Source organism: Ceratotherium simum, chromosome 29 (genome assembly GCF_057802395.1).
Source record: "Ceratotherium simum simum isolate JZ-2026a chromosome 29, ASM5780239v1, whole genome shotgun sequence".
Lineage (NCBI taxonomy): Eukaryota > Metazoa > Chordata > Mammalia > Perissodactyla > Rhinocerotidae > Ceratotherium > Ceratotherium simum.
In genome coordinates, this window is record NC_141928.1 from 16,047,361 (window position 1) to 16,064,872 (window position 17,512).

General features: G+C 37.3%; 1 protein-coding gene across 1 annotated transcript in view; it reads left to right on the forward strand.

Annotated features, from left to right (window-relative positions):
* LOC101404433 (complement C5) overlaps positions 1–17,512 on the forward strand; it is a 92,222-nt gene that overhangs the window by 47,421 nt on the left and 27,289 nt on the right. Inside the window, exons 21-26 of the mRNA XM_004423383.3 lie at positions 2,900–3,127; positions 10,477–10,537; positions 12,477–12,566; positions 13,588–13,800; positions 14,250–14,325; positions 16,957–17,116. Of these exons, the coding sequence (XP_004423440.1) occupies positions 2,900–3,127; positions 10,477–10,537; positions 12,477–12,566; positions 13,588–13,800; positions 14,250–14,325; positions 16,957–17,116 (828 nt within the window). The remainder of the gene's footprint in view (positions 1–2,899; positions 3,128–10,476; positions 10,538–12,476; positions 12,567–13,587; positions 13,801–14,249; positions 14,326–16,956; positions 17,117–17,512) is intronic.

Below are 17,512 nucleotides of genomic sequence, written 5' to 3' on the forward strand. Positions count from 1 at the left end.
AAGAGAATTATACAATAGGCTGACTGATTTCACTTGAAAATCACAATCACGAAACTTTTTATGGGAACTCAGTGTGGTCCAAAAATCTAACTATATTTTTTAAAAAGCTCTAATTTCATTCTTACAGATGAGTATTTCAGTGGTCTCCAAAAATTTTGCTTACATACTTCCTAGTTTTTTTTGGAAAAACTGTATACTCCATTGACACATTTTTTAATTGGTTATCTAAAATTTTTCATCTTAAGTTCAAAACCACGCAGGTCTATGACTTTGGGAATATTTCGTTGTTGATATTTTTAAGATAAAGAGGTTATATCAAACTTTTAAATGTATACAGCAGAATCTAAATACCATAGCAATCCATTTTTAAATACCCAAATAAACTCTTATTAACAACAGATTATATGTCATTTCTTTTTCTCTGTGAACTCATATTTCCATTCCACTCTCCTGATGCTATATATTTTACGCTTGAATGTTTTCTATTGATCTCCCTATCATGTTTTGATGCAACAAAAATATGTACATTTCCATTGAAATTGAAATATTTTTTAAATTCTATGATTATAAGACTCGGAGTGTCAAATAATTGCTTGTAAGTATAGGTAAAATTATATTAGGATTTTGATAGGTATTGTCCTGTTGAAAAGTGACCTGCCAACATATTGAATCTTTTACATCTCTTTGTCCTTTGGCTTTATGTACTAGATCAGGGGTCAGCAATCTATGGCCCAAGGGCCAGAACTAGCCTGTTGCCTTTTTTATGGCCTGTAAGCTAAGAACAGTTTTCACATTTTTAAAAGGTTGGAAAGAAGAAGATTTCACAGTATATGAAAATTATATGAAATTCAAATTTCAGAGTCCATAAGTAAAATTTACAGTCACACTCACTTGTGTAGGTATTATCTATAGCAGAGTTGAGTAGTTGTGACATAGACCATACGTGGTGTTTTCATTGCATTGCGCTACTGCTCAGAGCACTACAAATTGCAATGACACAATTATAACTTGACAGTGTATTAAGTGACATGCATCTCACTGTACTGCCATGTTTAATTTAATTTTTAAATGATCAGTGCATTTTCATTATATCAAAACAAGAAACAAGAATATCTGTGATATCTCAGGGTTAGTCCCTATTAATTACCTTTCCTCTTGTGTATATGTTATATTTTCCTATTTCTTTATATCTAGTAATTTTGGATTGACACTTGGAATTTATTAATAAAATGTTATAGAGTCTCTGGATTCTGTTATGTTCCTCTGAAGAGCTTTCATTTTGGTTTGTGTGTTTTAGCAGGCAGTCAGCTGAATTCAACCCCAAGCTCTGAATTCTCATGTCAGTTCTTTTAGCATTAGCTGGGATGCTTAGAGTCTGTGCTGTGTGTAATTCAAGGGTTGGCCAAGTTTGAACAAAGTTTACACGCTGAACTTGGAGCACCTGCACTTTTCAGCTCTGGTGGCTGCCCAATACTCTGTCTGCTGGTTTTTTAAGCCAGTGAGGCAGCAGGTTCTACTGGGGGGTTAGCCACTCCTTAAGGCATAATGGGGCCTTCCCTCAGGTTAAAGCTGTAAAAAACAGAACTCTCACTGAGTACGATTCCCTTCCTCTTGAGTGTCACCTTCTCTTCCACTCTCTAGTGACTTCAGATAGTTTTTTTTTTTTAAATATATAGTCTATCTAGAGCTTATAGTTACTATTTGCAGAAGGATTGTCCAATAGGAACAACTTGGCTATTACTGAAAACAGAACCACTGCCATAGTTTTTTTTTTTTTACTTGATATTTTGTATCAGTTTCAAAAGTTCCTTTCTAATCCAATTTACTAAGAGTTTTTATAATGAATATGTATTGAATTTTATCAAATGACTCTCTTATATCTGTCCTTCCCCATCCTTCCCCTGCTATCCTCAGGGAATCATTGGCCTTGGGGGACCTAACAGGCTTCTTTAATTCCTGCCCCACCCACCCAGGTTGTTGTGTTTCCCAAGAAGATAGTTAAGAGGGAGAAGGAATTTTCCATTTTTGGGAAATTCCTCAAATTAGTTGTTGAATGTTGGCAATGTTTCTTGTTTACCTGCTTGATTTATTCTGGATCTTATGGATTTATTCTTTTGAGTACAGTTCTCAATTCTATCAGTTCACTAGATTTTGGAGGGAAGATGAAAAGTATTCACTATTTGAGCCAGAAGTTGATAGGTACTATTATTATCCCCACTACAAAGATGAGGAAATGGAGGGTTAAAGGGGTCTTGCAACCTACTCTCATCAGTAAGATGTAAGTAAAAGGGGGTAAGAGGCAGACCCAAGATTTAAACCTAGGTCTTTCTGGAGGCAGAGTCTGGTTGTAAAATAGGGTACAAGTGGGAAATTAATAAGAGATAAGACTGGAAAAGTAAGTTGGGGGCATGTTGGGCAGGGCCTTGAATGCCAAGAGATGGAGTCTTCAGTCTTTCATAAAACCATTTGTTGAATACCAAAGGCTGAGCTAAATGATGCAAAGATGAATAAGGGACAAGGTGCCTGAGCCTGGGGCTCCCACTGTCTAAAATACAAACAGGTAAAGAGATGGTGTAACAAATGCAATCCTGACAACATGAACAAAGCACTTCAGTAGTTTCACGCCTGATTTAGTACGTAAGAGTCTCAGGAAGACAAGACATTTCTGAGCCAGGACTGAGATTTCCAGACATCCCTCCACTTTGCTAAGCAATACGGCAACTTGTGTGTGTGTTTTCAAAAATCTGAATTGAGCTTTCTCCTCTGCCTTAGAATCTGAGGGATCACTGTAACACTGGAAAAGTATCAGGGGAGAGTTTGTGTCCAGAGGAACACAGTTAGGGCATACTTTCCTTATCATAAAGTGTTTTGAGGTAATTGTTCACTGGTGATATTTCAGTTCTGTGTTAAAATGCCTCCCGTGGAGGGAATCTGTGCGTCGGGGAGCCCAGGCATCGGCCGTCAAATGGGCAGGCCCTCCAGATGTCAGCCCCAGAGAATAGAGGGTTTGTCCAGTCACTTGGTGACCTTCAGCTTGCTTCCTCTGGAAATCGGCCTCCACAACATCAGCTTTTCACTGGAGACTTCATTTGGAAGAGAAATCTTAGTAAAAACATTACGAGTGGTGGTAAGAAAAACATGCTTTTTCTGATTCTTTTAGAAAACACTTTCTTCATTCTGAAAAAAAAGTTATTGGCAACTTATGCTTAAGTGATTTAGAAAGAGAGACAGAGAGAAAGAAAACAATAATGTAAATGCAACAAAATGTTAACATTTGGAAGAATCTGGACAGAGGTTATCTCAGATTTTTTTGTACTATTCCTGTAGCTTTTCTTTAAATCTGAAATTATGTTTAGAAAATTTAAATAAAATAATGATACTTCCTTATTGTAGAAAATAGGGAATACTGAAACCACAGAGAAGAGTATAAAAATCACCAATAACCCCCACACCCAGAGATACCCAATTTTAACAATTTGGTATACAGCCTTCCAGGTTTTCTCCCCCAAAAGTGTGTCTTGAAATATATGTGCCATACATGATGCTAGGAACTAGAGTTACAACAGTAATAAGACGCAGCCCATATATTTATACTTTAGAATTTACAGTCTAGAAAATTTTCTTTATTATAAATGAGTAAACAGGCCAAAAAAGGAAGAAGACTATCATTTATTAAGTACTATTTACCCACACAGTCTGTTGAGTGTTTTCATGTTATCTTATTAGGATTAAGATGAGATTCTTGCCAAGAGTCACATGGCTAGTTAATGACAGAACTGGGTCTTCCTAGGTCTTCATTCTCTGAGTTCTGTTTTCAGCCATGAAATTCACTTCAGTAAACATGTACTAATTTATTTTGGGCAAGGCATGTTCTATGTGTCCTTGCATGGTGGTTCTATGCACAGACCCTGGAACTGGGCTGCCTGGGTTTGAATCCTGGCTCCACTACTCCCTAGCAGTGTGACATTGGATAAGTTTCTTTCTTTCTCTTTTTGTTTATTTTATTGAGGTCATAATGGATTATAACATTGTGAAATTTCAGGTGTACCTTATTATTTATCAGTTTCTGTGTAGACTGCATTGTGATCACCACAAATAGTGATCATGCCCGCCCCCCAATCCCCCGTCTCCTCTGGTAACCACTAATCTGTTCTCTTTGTCCATGTGTTTGTTTATCTTCCACATATGAGTGAAATCATGTGGTGTTTGTCTTTGCCTGGCTTATTTCGCTTAACGTCATACCCTTAAGGTCCATCCATGTTGTTGCAAATGGGACGATTTTGTCATTTTTATGGCTGAGTAGTATTCCATTGTGTATACATACCACGTCTTCTTTATCCATTCATCAGTTGATGGGCACATGGGTTGCTTCCATGTCTTGGCTACTGTGAATAATGCTGCAACGAACATAGAGGTGCATAAGTCTCTTTGAATTGTTGATTTCAAGTTCTTTGGATAAATACCCAGTAGTGGGATAGCTGGATTGTATAGTATTTCTATTTTTAATTTTTTGAGAAATCTCCATACTGTTTTCCATAGTGACTGCACTAGTTTGCATTCCCACCAGCAGTGTATGAGGGTTCCCTTTTCTCCACATCCTCTCCAACATTTGTTATTTTTTGTCTTGGTAATTATAGCCATTGTAACAGGTATAAGGTGCTATCTCATTGTAGTTTTGATTTACATTTCCCTAATGATTAGTGATGTAGAACATCTCTTCATGTGCCTGTTGGCCATCCATATATCTTCTTTGGAAAAATGTCTGTTCGTATCCTCTGCCCATTTTTGACAGGGTTGTTTGTTTTTTTGTTGTTGAGTTGTATGAGTTCTTTATATATTTTGGAGATTAACCCCTTGTCAGATAATATGATTTGTAAATATTTTCTCCCAATTGGTGGGTTGTCTTTTCGTTTTGTTCCTGGTTTCCTTTGCCTTGCAGAAGCTGTTTAGTCTGATGTAGCCCCATTTGTTTATATTTTCTTTTGTTTCCCATGCCTGAGTAGACGTGGTATTTGAAAAGATGCTGCTAAGACCAATGTCAAAGAGTGTACCACCCATATTTTCTTCTAGCAGGTTTATGGTTTCAGGTCTTACCTTCAAGTCTTTAATCCATTTTGAATTAACTTTTGAGTATGGTGTAAGATAATGGTCTACTTTCATTCTTTTGCATGTGGCTGTCCAGTTTTCCCAACACCATTTATTGAAGAGACTTTCCTTTCTCCATTGTATGTTCTTGGCTTCTTTGTTGAAGATTAGCTGTCCATAGATGTGTGGTTTTATTTCTGGGCTTTCAATTCTGTTCCATTGATCTGTATGTCTGTTTTTGTGCCAGTACCATGCTGTTTTGATTACTATAGCTTTGTAGTATATTTTGAAGTCAGGGATTGTGATGCCTCCGGCTTTGTTCTTTTTTCTCAGGATTGCTTTCACTATTCAGGGTCTTTTGTTGTGCCATATAAATTTTAGGATTCTTTGTTCTATTTCCATGAATAATGTCATTAGTATTCCATTTGGGATCACATTGAATCTGTAGATTGCTTTGGGTAATAAGGACATTTTAACTGTGTTTATTCTTCCAATCCATGTGCGTGGAATATCTTTCAATTTCTTTATGTCATCTTCAATTTCTTTCAATAATGTCTTATAGTTTTCATTGTATAGATCTTTCACCTCCTTGGTTAAATTTATTCCTAGATATTTTATTCTTTTTGTTGCAATTGTAAACGGGATTGTATTCTTGTGTTCTCTTTCTGCTAGTTCATTATTAGAGTATAGAAATGCAACTGATTTTTGTAAGTTGATTTTGTACCCTGAAAATTTGCTGTAGTTGTTGATTATTTTTAACAGTTTTATGATGGATTCTTTAGGGTTTTCTTTATATAGAATCATACCACCTGCAAACAGCAAGAGTTTCACTTCTTCCTTTCCAATTTGGATACCTTTTATTTCTTTTTCTTGCCTAATTGCTCTGGCCAAAACCTCCAGTACTATGTTGAATAAGAGAGGTGAGAGTAGGCACCCTCATCTTGTTCCTGTTCTCAGAGGGATGGCTTTCAGTTTTTCACCATTGAGTATGATTTTGGCTGTGGGTTTGTCATATACGGCCTTCATTACGTTGAAGTACTTTCCTTCTGTACTCATTTTATTGAGAGTTGTTATCATAAATGCATGTTGGATCTTGTCAAATGCTTTCTCTGCATCTATTGAAATGATCATGTGGTTTTTATTCCTCCTTTTGTTAATGTGGTGTATCACATAGATTGATTTGTGGATGTTGAACCATCTCTGTGTCCCTGGGATAAATCTCACTTGATCATGGTGTATGGTCCTTTTAAAGTATTGCTCTATTCAGTTTGCCAATATTTCATTGAGGATTTTTGCATCTATGTTCATCAGCGATATTGGCCTGTAATTTTCCTTCACTGTGTTGTCCTTGTCTGGTTTTGGGATCAGGGTGATGTTGGCCTCATAGAATGAGTTAGGAAGCATTCCATCTTCTTCAATTTTTTGGACTAGTTTGAGAAGGATAGGTATTAAGTCTTCTTTGAATGTTTGGTAGAATTCTCCAGAGAGACCCTCTGTTCCTGGACTTTTGTTTTTTGGGAGGTTTTTGATTACTGTTTCAATCTCTTTAGTTGTGATTGGTCTATTCAGATTCTCTATTTCTTCTTGATTCAGTTTTGGGAGGTTGTGTGAGTCTAAGACTATCCATTTCTTCTAGGTTGCCCAATTTGTTGGCATATAGATTTTCGTGTATTCTTTTATAATCCTTTGTATTTCTGTGGTGTCTATTGTAATTTTTCCTCTTTCATTTCTAATTTTATTTATTTGAGCCTTCTCTCTTTTTTTCCTAGTGAGTCTGGCTAAGAGTTTGTCAATTTTGTTTATCTTCTCAAAGAACTAGCTCTTAGTTTCATTGATCCTTTCTACTGTTTTTTTGGTTTCTATTTTATCTATTTCTGCTCTAATTTTTATTATTTCCCTCCTTCTACTGACTTTGGGCTTTGTTTTTCCTTCTTTTTCTAGCTCTGTTAGGTGTGGTTTAAGGTTACTTATTTGAGATTTTCCTTGTTTGTTGAGGTGGGCCTGTATTGCTATGAATTTCCCTCTTAGCACCACTTTTGCTGCATCCTATAAGAGTTGGTATGATGTATTTTCCTTTTCATTTGTCTCCAGATATTTTTTCTTTCTCCTTTGATTTCTTCATTGATCCAATTGTTGTTCAGTAGCATGTTGTTTAATCTCCACGTATTTGTGACTTTCCCAGATTTTTTTTTGTAGTTGATTTCTAGTTTCATAGTATTATGATCAGAAAAGATGCTTGATATGATTTCAATCTTCCTAAATTTATTGAGGCTTGTCTTGTTTCCCAACATATGGTTTATCTTTGAGAATGTTCCATGTGCACTTGAGAAGAATGTGTATTCTACTGTTTTGGATGGAATGTTCTATATATATCTATTAAGTCCATTTGGTCTAGTTTTTCATTTAATTCCACTATTTCCTTGTTGACTTTCTGTCTGGGTGATCTATCCATTGATGTAAGTGAGGTCCCCTGCTATTATTGTGTTGCTGTTAATTTCTCGCTCTAGGTCTGTTAACAATTGCTTTATGTACTTTGGTGCTCCTGTGTTAGGTGCATATATATTCATAAGTGTTATGTCTTCTTGGTGGAATGTCCCTTTTGTCGTTATATACTGCCCATCTTTGTCTCTCATTGCCTTTTTTATCTTGAAGTCTGCTTTGTCTGATATAAGTATGGCAACACCTGCGCTCTTTTATTTGCCATTTGCTTGGAGTATCATCTTCCATCCCTTCACTCTGAGCTTATGTTTGTCTTTAGAGCTGAGATATGTTTCCTGGAGGCAGCATATTGTTGGGTCTTGTTTTTTAATCATCCAGCTACTCTGTGTCTTTTGATTGGAGAATTCAATCCCTTTACATTTAGAGTGATTATTGATGTATGAAGGCTTAACACTGCCATTTTATCTCTTGTTTTCTGGTTGTTCTATATTTCCCTTGTTTCTCTTCCCATGTATTTCTGACTGCCATTTCAGTTTGGTGATTTTCTATGATGGTCTTCTCATTATTTATCATTTGTGTCTCTGTTCTGATTTTTTGTTTAGTGGTTACCATGAGGTTTGTATAAAAGATCTCGTAGGTGAGATAGTCCATTTTCTGATAGCCTCTTATCTCCATTGGCCTAAACAAGTTCCATTCCTTTCCTCTTCCCCGTCTAAGTTACTATTGTCACAAATTATTCCATTTTGTGTTTTGAGTTTGTGATTAAAATGAAGTGTTTATAGTTATATTTGATGCTTTCCTTCCCCTTATCTTTAATGTTATGACTAACTGTTTGATAACCTGTTCTGATAGAGAGTTGCAATTTTCTGATTTTGTCTGTCTATTTATCTCCTTGTTCAAAGCTTTGTAAACTTTTCCTGTTTATTTCAGGTATGAGTGCATTCTTGATCATTTCTTGTAGGGGGTCTTGTGGCAACGAACTCTCTCAGCTTTTGTTTATCTGGGAAACTTTTTATTTCTCCATCTTATCTGAAGGATGGTTTCACTGGAAAGAATATTCTTGGCTGAAAGTTTTTGTCTTTCAGTATTTTGAATATATCATTCCACTCTCTCCTAGCCTGTAAGGTTTCTGCTGAGAAGTCCGCTGAAAGCCTGATAGGGGTTTCTTTGTAGATTATTCTCTTCTGCCTTATTGCCCATAATACTTTTTCTTTGTCACTGAATTTTGCCAGTTTTACTAATATATACCTTGGAGAAGGTCTTTTGCATTGATGTAATTAGGAATTCTATTGGCTTCACTTACTTGTAATTCCAGTTCCTTCCCCAGGTTTTGGAAGTTCTCAGCTATTATTTCTTTGAACAAGCTCTCTGCTCCTTTGTCCCTGTCTTCTCCCTCTGGAATACCTATAATCCTTATGTTGTATTTCCTAATTAAGTCAGATATTTCTTGGAGAATTTCTTCTTTTTTTTTTTTTAAGTCATAGTTCTTTCTCGTCCTCCACCTGAAGCATTTCTGTATTTCTGTCCTTTAAGTTACTAATTCTATCCTTCATAATGTCAGCTCTGTTTTTAAGGTTTCTAGATTATTTTTTTATCTCGTTTATTGTGTTCTTCCTCTCCAGCATTTCTGTTTGGTTTTTTTTTTTTTTTTTTTTTTTTTAGAATTTCAATCTCTTTTGTGAAAAATTCCTTCTGCTCATTAATTTTATTCCTGAGTTCATTGAACTGTCTTACTGAGTTTTCTTGTAACTCATTGAGTTTCTTTATGATAACTATTTTGAATTCTCTGTCATTTGTATTGTAAATTTCTGTGACTTCAGGATTGATTTCTGGAGACTTTCCTTCTGATCTAGAGTGTTAATGTATTTCTTCATGGTGTTTGATGAAGTGTACCTTTGCTGGCGCATAGTGGTGGCATCTGGTCGCAGATTCCACCTGCCACCACTGGTGGGGGGGCAGGAGCTGTGTTTTCTGAATCCATCATGTCCGTTGCAAGTTGTGCCCATCTGCTGGAAGTTGTGCCAATAGGGCTCATCTGCCCACTGGCCACCAGTTTGGCAGGTTACACATGCTGGCACAGGCACTCTGGTGTGGATCCACTGCTCTGGCTGACCAGCCGAGCTGGTGCACCAGGTGGGAGCAGAGGGACACTTTCTTTCATGTGTGTGAGCCTGCTCTGTACTCACTGGCAGCCCACCTGGGCTGCTGAGCTTGGTGGGCGTGCCCACATGGTAGCTGAGCTCCCTTGGTGTGGAGTGTTCCTGTGGGCTGGGATGCACTCTGAAAGCAAAGCATTTGCATGCAGGCCTGCCTGTTCCCCTACCTCTTCTTAGAGTTGCGCACTGGCTACTGCGTGCAGACCCATAACCTAGATTGCTGCTGCTGGGGAGCAGGAGGAGATCTGCTCACCTCCTTCCACTGCTTCCTGGGGATCCAGTACCCCCACCTTCAGACGTATGGCTGTGTGGATCTCTCAGACATCCTGTTGTGCTGTGTGTGTATCCTCTATTGGTTAATAAATGTCCTTTTGGTTGTATCTTAGGGGGTAGAGACTAAGGGAATAGCTCACTCTGCCATGATGCTGTCATCACTCCCTGGATAAGTTTCTTGATCTCGGTGTTTGTCAGTTTCCTTATCTGTCAAATAGGAGTAATAATAGCACCTACTTTGAGTATTTTTGAGGTTGAATGAGCTAATATATACAACGAATTTGGATCAATGACATGGCTTATAATAACTTCTATTTAAGTGTTTTCTCTGATGATTGTGCAAATAGCCAGAAAATCTTATTCCTGCGTGTATGTATATACGAGTATTTGTACATACTTTGCCTTCTCCAAAAGAAAAAGGACTTTTTAATTGGAAAAGTGGTCAAGAAAAGTTGATCCAAGGAATTCAGGTAATATAAATTTAGTTATGTTCTTAACTGAATGTTTTCTGCCTTTATTTCAGCCAGAAGGTGTTAAAAGGGAAAGTTATGCTGGTTTTACTCTCGACCCAAAGGGTATTTATGGTAAGCACCATGATTTTGTATTTTATATGTCATCTTTTGCCCTAGAAATTAAAGTGTATATGTAAACTGAAAAACTATTTTTCAAAATGTTAATTTTCTAGAATCAGAAACATACATTTCTTAGTTCATTGCCACTCTTGATAGCATGTGTTGCCCTATAATCTGGATGGGTTTAGAACAAAGAAAAATAACTCCATTAGTTTTAAATGCAAAGCATTGAAATAGTAATAATTGCATGACTTCCCTTATATATTAGTCATTTTATATCCATCACAATAATAATTTATAATATTTTCTTATAGAACTATCAGTCCAAAGAATACCTAAGAAAAAATCATTTACATACTTATTTAACATGTATTATTTGAAAACACAGCAATGCTGGTTAACTACTTAACAAACCCACTCCTCATTGTTCCTGCTTCCTTCAATTGAGATGTTCTGAATCTTCTTAGAGTTAGAATTTTGCAAACTTTTGAGCACTTAGGGCCTAAATACATGTGCATTTATGAAATTTAGAATGTGCTCAGTTAAAAATTCTTTTCAACAAAAAAGACAAACTGCCATAGTTCTTAATAAATAGTTAAAAGTTACCTTACTGTTGCATTGAATCATTTTTCTTTTCTTTCAATGATACAGCAATGGGAAAAAAAGTTTGCTTACAAATCAAGACCACTATACTCAGAGTGCCATTTCCTCTGGGATAGCAAAGAATTAAGACATTTACATTACCTTATTACTTATATTATTTTTACCCTCACAAAAACCCTTTCAGGAAAATATTATTACCTCTATTTAACTGATGAACAAGCCAAGGTATAGAAAGATTAAGTGTCTAACTCAGTGTCACATATAAAGTAAGCTCTTCCTGAACTCCATGCTCTTTCAACCACACTGCAAACCTCTTAAATGTCTTCTGAGCTTGATTTTAATATTATATCCTCAGTCTTTATCAAAGATTAATAAAGAAAGAAGTTACCTGAGGAACGTTCCTGTCTCTTCTGCAAAGCCATGTGGCTTGTCCATTAAATTGGAAAATGTCACTATTTTTTTTAGCATCTGCCACGTGCCAGACACCATACTAAGTGCTGGGAATACAGCATTCAATAAGAGATGGTTCCTGCCCTCAAAGAACTTTCTTAGCCTGACAATGGGAGTTGGAGTCTATTTGTGGTGACTTCTGTGGGCTCTGCCATAAACTTCCTGAGTTCAGATCACAGCTCCATCTGTACTAGCTCTGTGACCTTGAACAATTTGCTTTCAAAGCGTCAGTTTCCTCATCTATAAAATAAAAATAATAATAGACCTAGCATACGGGGTTGTTGTGAGGATCCAATATAACAATGCATTTAAAGAGTTTAGCAGAATGCTTCACATTCTATCAGTAGAATGATAAGTATTATCATTTTTATGAAATAAACCAATGATTACAGTAGAAAAATGCTCTGATACAGGTGTGCTAAAACTCTCTTATTGTGCATAGAAAAAAATGTCTAAGTCAGACTGAGAGGAGAAAGTGGAAAGAATTTCAGGGGATGCTTCCCAATGGAGCTAATCTTCACATTTCCTTGACAAAGGAATTACATATTAGTTATTTTTAGATTTCAGTTCTGAGAACAATTTTCTCTCTTTGGACAAAATGGCATGCTCCCTTTTACTGGTGAATAAGATTTATATAACCTATTTATTTCCTATCTTGTAATGACCAGGAAGCTTACAGTCAAATTTAATGCTTTACTGAAAGAGATTATATAAGCCTAGGGTGTGATAAAAAAATCTTCAATTATTTTTAACTTTCTTGTTAAATTTTAATATTGTTATTGTTAAGAGTTTTTTATTTAACAAAATTCTTTAGAAGTGGGTATATTATAAATAACCTGCAAATAGTCTTCCTTCAAGAACTCTGTGTAAATCTACTAATTTTTTTTTTTAATTTCAGGTGCTGTTAGCAGACGAAAGGAGTTCCCATACAGGGTACCATTAGATTTGGTCCCCAAAACAGAAGTCAAAAGGATTGTGAGTGTAAAAGGTAGATGAACAAATGCCATTTTTATTTCTTATTTCACTTTGTGCTTCAAACGAAAATCGAATATCCTCATGATTATACTATTTCTCTACTCAGTAGCATATGCAAATCCGCCTCTGGGATTACCCTAATCCTACTCCCACCTTCAAATCCCCAACCACTCTTTCTTCTATCTTCTTCCACTAGCCTGATTTAAATGGAGATTCATTCTCCCATGATGGAGAGTGGGGGTGTCATTGACCCAAAGACTTCTCTAAAATGGAGGTGCAACTGCTTCTAGACTTAAAGAACTTTCCATCATCTCAGTGGCCAGTCCTGCTCCAGAGAAGGCTTTATGACCTGCAAATGGCCCCAAGAGAGCAGCACTGCTCTGCTAAAGGACCGGTCCTGGAGGTTCTCTCCCCTCTAGTACATTTGCAGAAGTGGTGTCTTTGGTGGGTTTTCCCTATTTTCCAGCTTTATAATTCAATGACATGTCATCGAAATAATAGAATGTCCTGACTACATTTTATCTCAGGTAAAACTTTGGAATCACATGATGTTAGTACTGGAAAGGACCTTTTTAATCATGTGCAACCCTGTTGTTGGATATATGAGACAGTGTTTGCCCAAGATCACACAGTGAGTTATGGACAGAGCCCTCACAGCATTCACAGTTCAGACTCTTTGTTCTGGTTTGTGGAAGAGATTGATTAATAGGGTTTACAATGTCTAACTCGATCTATTGAATGGCAACTAATTTGCCATGTCCTCTACGCGGTAATCCACCCACTGTATTACATCATCTTACCACCATATTCCAGTGGTATTTTTAAGCCTGATTTTGGTATTTCTTTTAAATCCATCTTCCTAACCAAATCTTTTTTAAAATCTCTCCTCAGTTCTGAGAAGTAATTCAACTGCCTAGATAAGGAGGAAAGAATAGGGATGATTGCTCTTATCTCTACTTAAAATATACTGTTACTCAGTTAAAAGTTAATAGAAATTGATTGTGTTTACTTTGACTTTTGTTTGTTTGTTTCAGGACTGCTTATAGGTGAGGTCATGTCTGCAGTTCTGAGTCAGGAAGGCATTGATATCCTTACCCACCTCCCCAAGGGCAATGCTGAGGCGGAACTGATGAGTGTCGTCCCGGTATTCTATGTTTTTCACTACTTGGAAGCAGGAAATAATTGGAACATTTTTTCTCCTGACTCATTAACTAAAAAACAGTACCTGAAGAAAAAATTAAAAGAAGGTAAAAAAACTCTATTTCACATAGGATACATAAAAATCTTGTGATTTTTAAACTAATATTTAAGTTGTTATGAATTATACAAAAGCTTGATTATAAAAGCATTTCAGGGGAAAAAAATCACAAAGTGGACTCTACTATGTAAATAAATACTATTTCCTGTAGCATTTTGGCTTAACTTGCCAAAATGCCTGGATGAGAGACAAGACACCTGCATTCCAAACTCTACAGAGCACTTCCTTCCTTCTTGAATGAGCTCAGAATGTTCCACTTGATAATTCCCAATTCAAGCGATTCATATACTTCCTTGGAGAAGTTCAATGTTGGCCACAGAGCATATGCTTGCTGCCCGGCACCAAAGGAAGTGTACCATTCCCAGGGGCTAATGAAGCGCTCCTCGAGTAGAAATGGAGATCAGTGAAGCACTGTGTTCTTTTTCTGGTGCCTCTTAGGGATGGTGAGCATCATGTCCTACAGAAATGCTGACTATTCTTACAGCATGTGGAAGGGTGGAAGTGCTAGCACTTGGTAAGTAGAGGTTTTGACTTGCATTTTCATATAGTAGTTGATTAAGTAATTAAAGAATAACAATCTTAATGGAAACTCCATTCGTCCAGTTGCTCAGCCTAAAAGCCTAGTCATCCTTCGCTGCCCTCTTTCTCTTACAAGCCACATCTGATCTAGCAAATACTTTTGGCTGCACCTTCAAAATATATCCTGAACCCTACTACTTCTCACCAACCCCACTGCACCATCCTGGTCCAAGCCTCTCTCACCTGGATTATTGCACTAGCCTCCTCTGATCTTTTACCTTCAGCCCTTGCCCCTCTTCAGTCTATACTTAGCACTGGAGTAACCCTGTTAAAACATAAGTTAGGCCACACCACTCAAAACCATTCAGAAGCCTCCCATCTTACCCAGGGTAAAAATCAATCTTCTTACTGTGATCTACAAGGCCCTACATGATCTGGCCTTGCCTCACGTCTCTGACCACACCCCCTACCACTCTCTTTCATTCCACTGAAGCCCCACTGGCTTCCTTGCTTTTTCTCAAACATGCCAGCCGTGTTTTCACCTTAAGGCCTTTGCATTAACTGCTCCCTCTGTCTGGAGTGCTCCTCCCCAGGTATCAGCATGACTGGCTCCCTTCCATCCCTCAGGTCTTTACCAAAAATCACCTTCTCAGGGAGGCCTCCACTAATCATTTCATCTAAAATTGCATGCCATTCTCATCCCAACACTTCATATCCTTCTCCCCAACTTTCTTTTCTTCTTAGAATTTATCATTAACATTCTTACTTATCTCACTTATTGTCTGTCTTGCCACTAAAATGTAAACTCCAATACATGGACAGTTCCAAGTGTTCCTAGTGCCTAGTACATACCTGGCACATAGTAGGTGCTCAATAAGTACTTATTTGGTGATGCATAATGACCTCCAGAATTCTGAAGATTTGAGGGGAAAACTTTGTGAATTAATTAAAAGTGCATATGGCAGTCTATTTTCAAAAAATACTATCATGCTTTGACAAAATATTTAATAAAAACACAGTGTGCCAGGTGCTTTGTAGTTTCTACTATATGAAGCTCTTTTAAGGAGTTTATAATCTAGAATAATTGACTTTTAGATTATGCCCTTTAACTATTGAGCGTCCCCAGGATTTCATCCTTGACCCTCTTATTTTCTGTAATCTCTCCTTGTGCAATTCCATCTTTGCACATGACTCCCATAACTTCTGTGCAGACGATTCCCTAATCGATGTCTGAAGGCCTAACTTCTTTCCTAAGTTCCAGATCCACATTTCTAGGGGTCTGAGAGCCAAAGGCCCTTCAGACACAATCCATGCCAAATTCATTCTTTTGTTTCTCTGTTCCTTTAATCAGTGCATAGCAAGACTCTGTACTTTGTCCCCATTGACCCAGTTTGCCTCCTCCCTTTCCTTTTGGCTCTATATCCGATCAGTCATCAAGTCCCACAGATTGTACCTTAGAAGTAGGTCTAACCATGTGTGGGTAGCACTTTTCAAAAGACACATAAATCCTCAGAGCACGCCAACCGGAGGATAACAACCAGGAGGTGGGGGTGGAGGTTGATGCAGACTGGAAACCACCACAACAGGAGCTGAGAACCAAATGCTTGGAGAACAGAAATCTCCATGAGAAGATGTGATAGCCTTCAGTAAACACCCAGAGCCTCTCAAGAGTTCTGGGCAAGACCAAGTGGACGGTGTTCAGCCAGAAACATAGAAACACTTGGGACTCAACTCCACAAGTTCCTTGAGAGAAATATATACGTAGAAGAAAATGGCCAGCATCTAAATACTTTCAAAAAAAAAGTTTTTTTGAAAAATACAAGGAAGATACAAAAAGTGCAAAGAATAAAATATTCATTTTAAAAAGAAAAATGAAAACAAAATTTTAAGGTGAGGGAGAGAGTCAAGTGATCTGAGCCTCAAATGCATCTGAGGAGCTCAAGCGTGGGTGGTTCTTGGGCAGCTGAGTGGGTGAGGGAACCAGAGGAGAGGGGTGGAGGTGTCAGAGGCATTGAGGGGATGATAAACTAGATCCTCTCTGATATTCTTTGAGAGATATTAGTAGAGACTGAAATTGCTTTTTAACTCAGTAATCATCATAGTTAAAGCTTCCTTGTGAGGTGGCGACTTCTGCATCAATGGCATGGCTCAAGGGGAAGCGAGCTAAACACTCTTGCGGATGTTGGGGAAGGGGATTCAGACCTCAGATAGGGATTCAGGTAACGTAACTTGTACAGATTTTACAATCTAGAATTTTATGATTTTATTCTTCCACATCTCAGTTCATAGGTCAGTGCCTTGACTCAAAACTATTTGTTTCACCGCTATTGTCTTTAAGTTTAGAGTGCAGTTTTTTGTTTTGGTTTTTTTATCATCAGGCATCAATTTTTAGCTTGTGTGTGGGCTAACAATGTTGCTGCTCACATCTGTTGACTGAATGTTTTTGGACATCTCCCTAAAATCGTCCCTTCCCTTGTGAAATGGTGACAACTTACTTTGGAATTGTATGTTTTAAAATGTTATTTTCTTTTAAAGAATAAACACCGTATGAACTAAAACATGCTGTAAATTGAAAGCCAAAGAGAATCGATGTCTAAATATTTATTTATTTGATTTTGTCTTAAAGGTTAACAGCTTTTGCTTTAAGAATACTTGGACAAGTAAATATGTATGTAGAGCAGAACCAAAATTCAATTTGTAACTCTTTATTGTGGCTGGTTGAGAATTGTCAACTAGAAAATGGATCTTTTAAGGAAAATTCCCAGTATCAACCAGTAAAATTACAGGTGAGGAAACCAAATGTACAGATTAGCAATAGTTTTATTTACAAGGTTGAGTTTTTTCTCTTCCCATTTTAGGAAGACAAAGAAGAGAGGAAAAAATATATGTAACCCTGCAGGAAACTCCTCTTGTGTACAGGCAAAGAATTTGAGACATCTACTGCACTTCAAACAATTCATTATAGGTCAGATAAGTGATATCCTAGACATTTCACATAACAGGCAGTGATGGTTCACAGGGTGTAAGTGCTATAGATCTCAAACAGGTAAAACGCACTCATGTGTCCAGGTACCCTTGATATAGAATCTGTACGTGAAGTTCAGAGCCTTCTTACAGGTCAAGGCTGCCAGGTGTTGTCATGAAAGATGGGACCCTATTTACATCCTGTTTTTAAGAGAGAT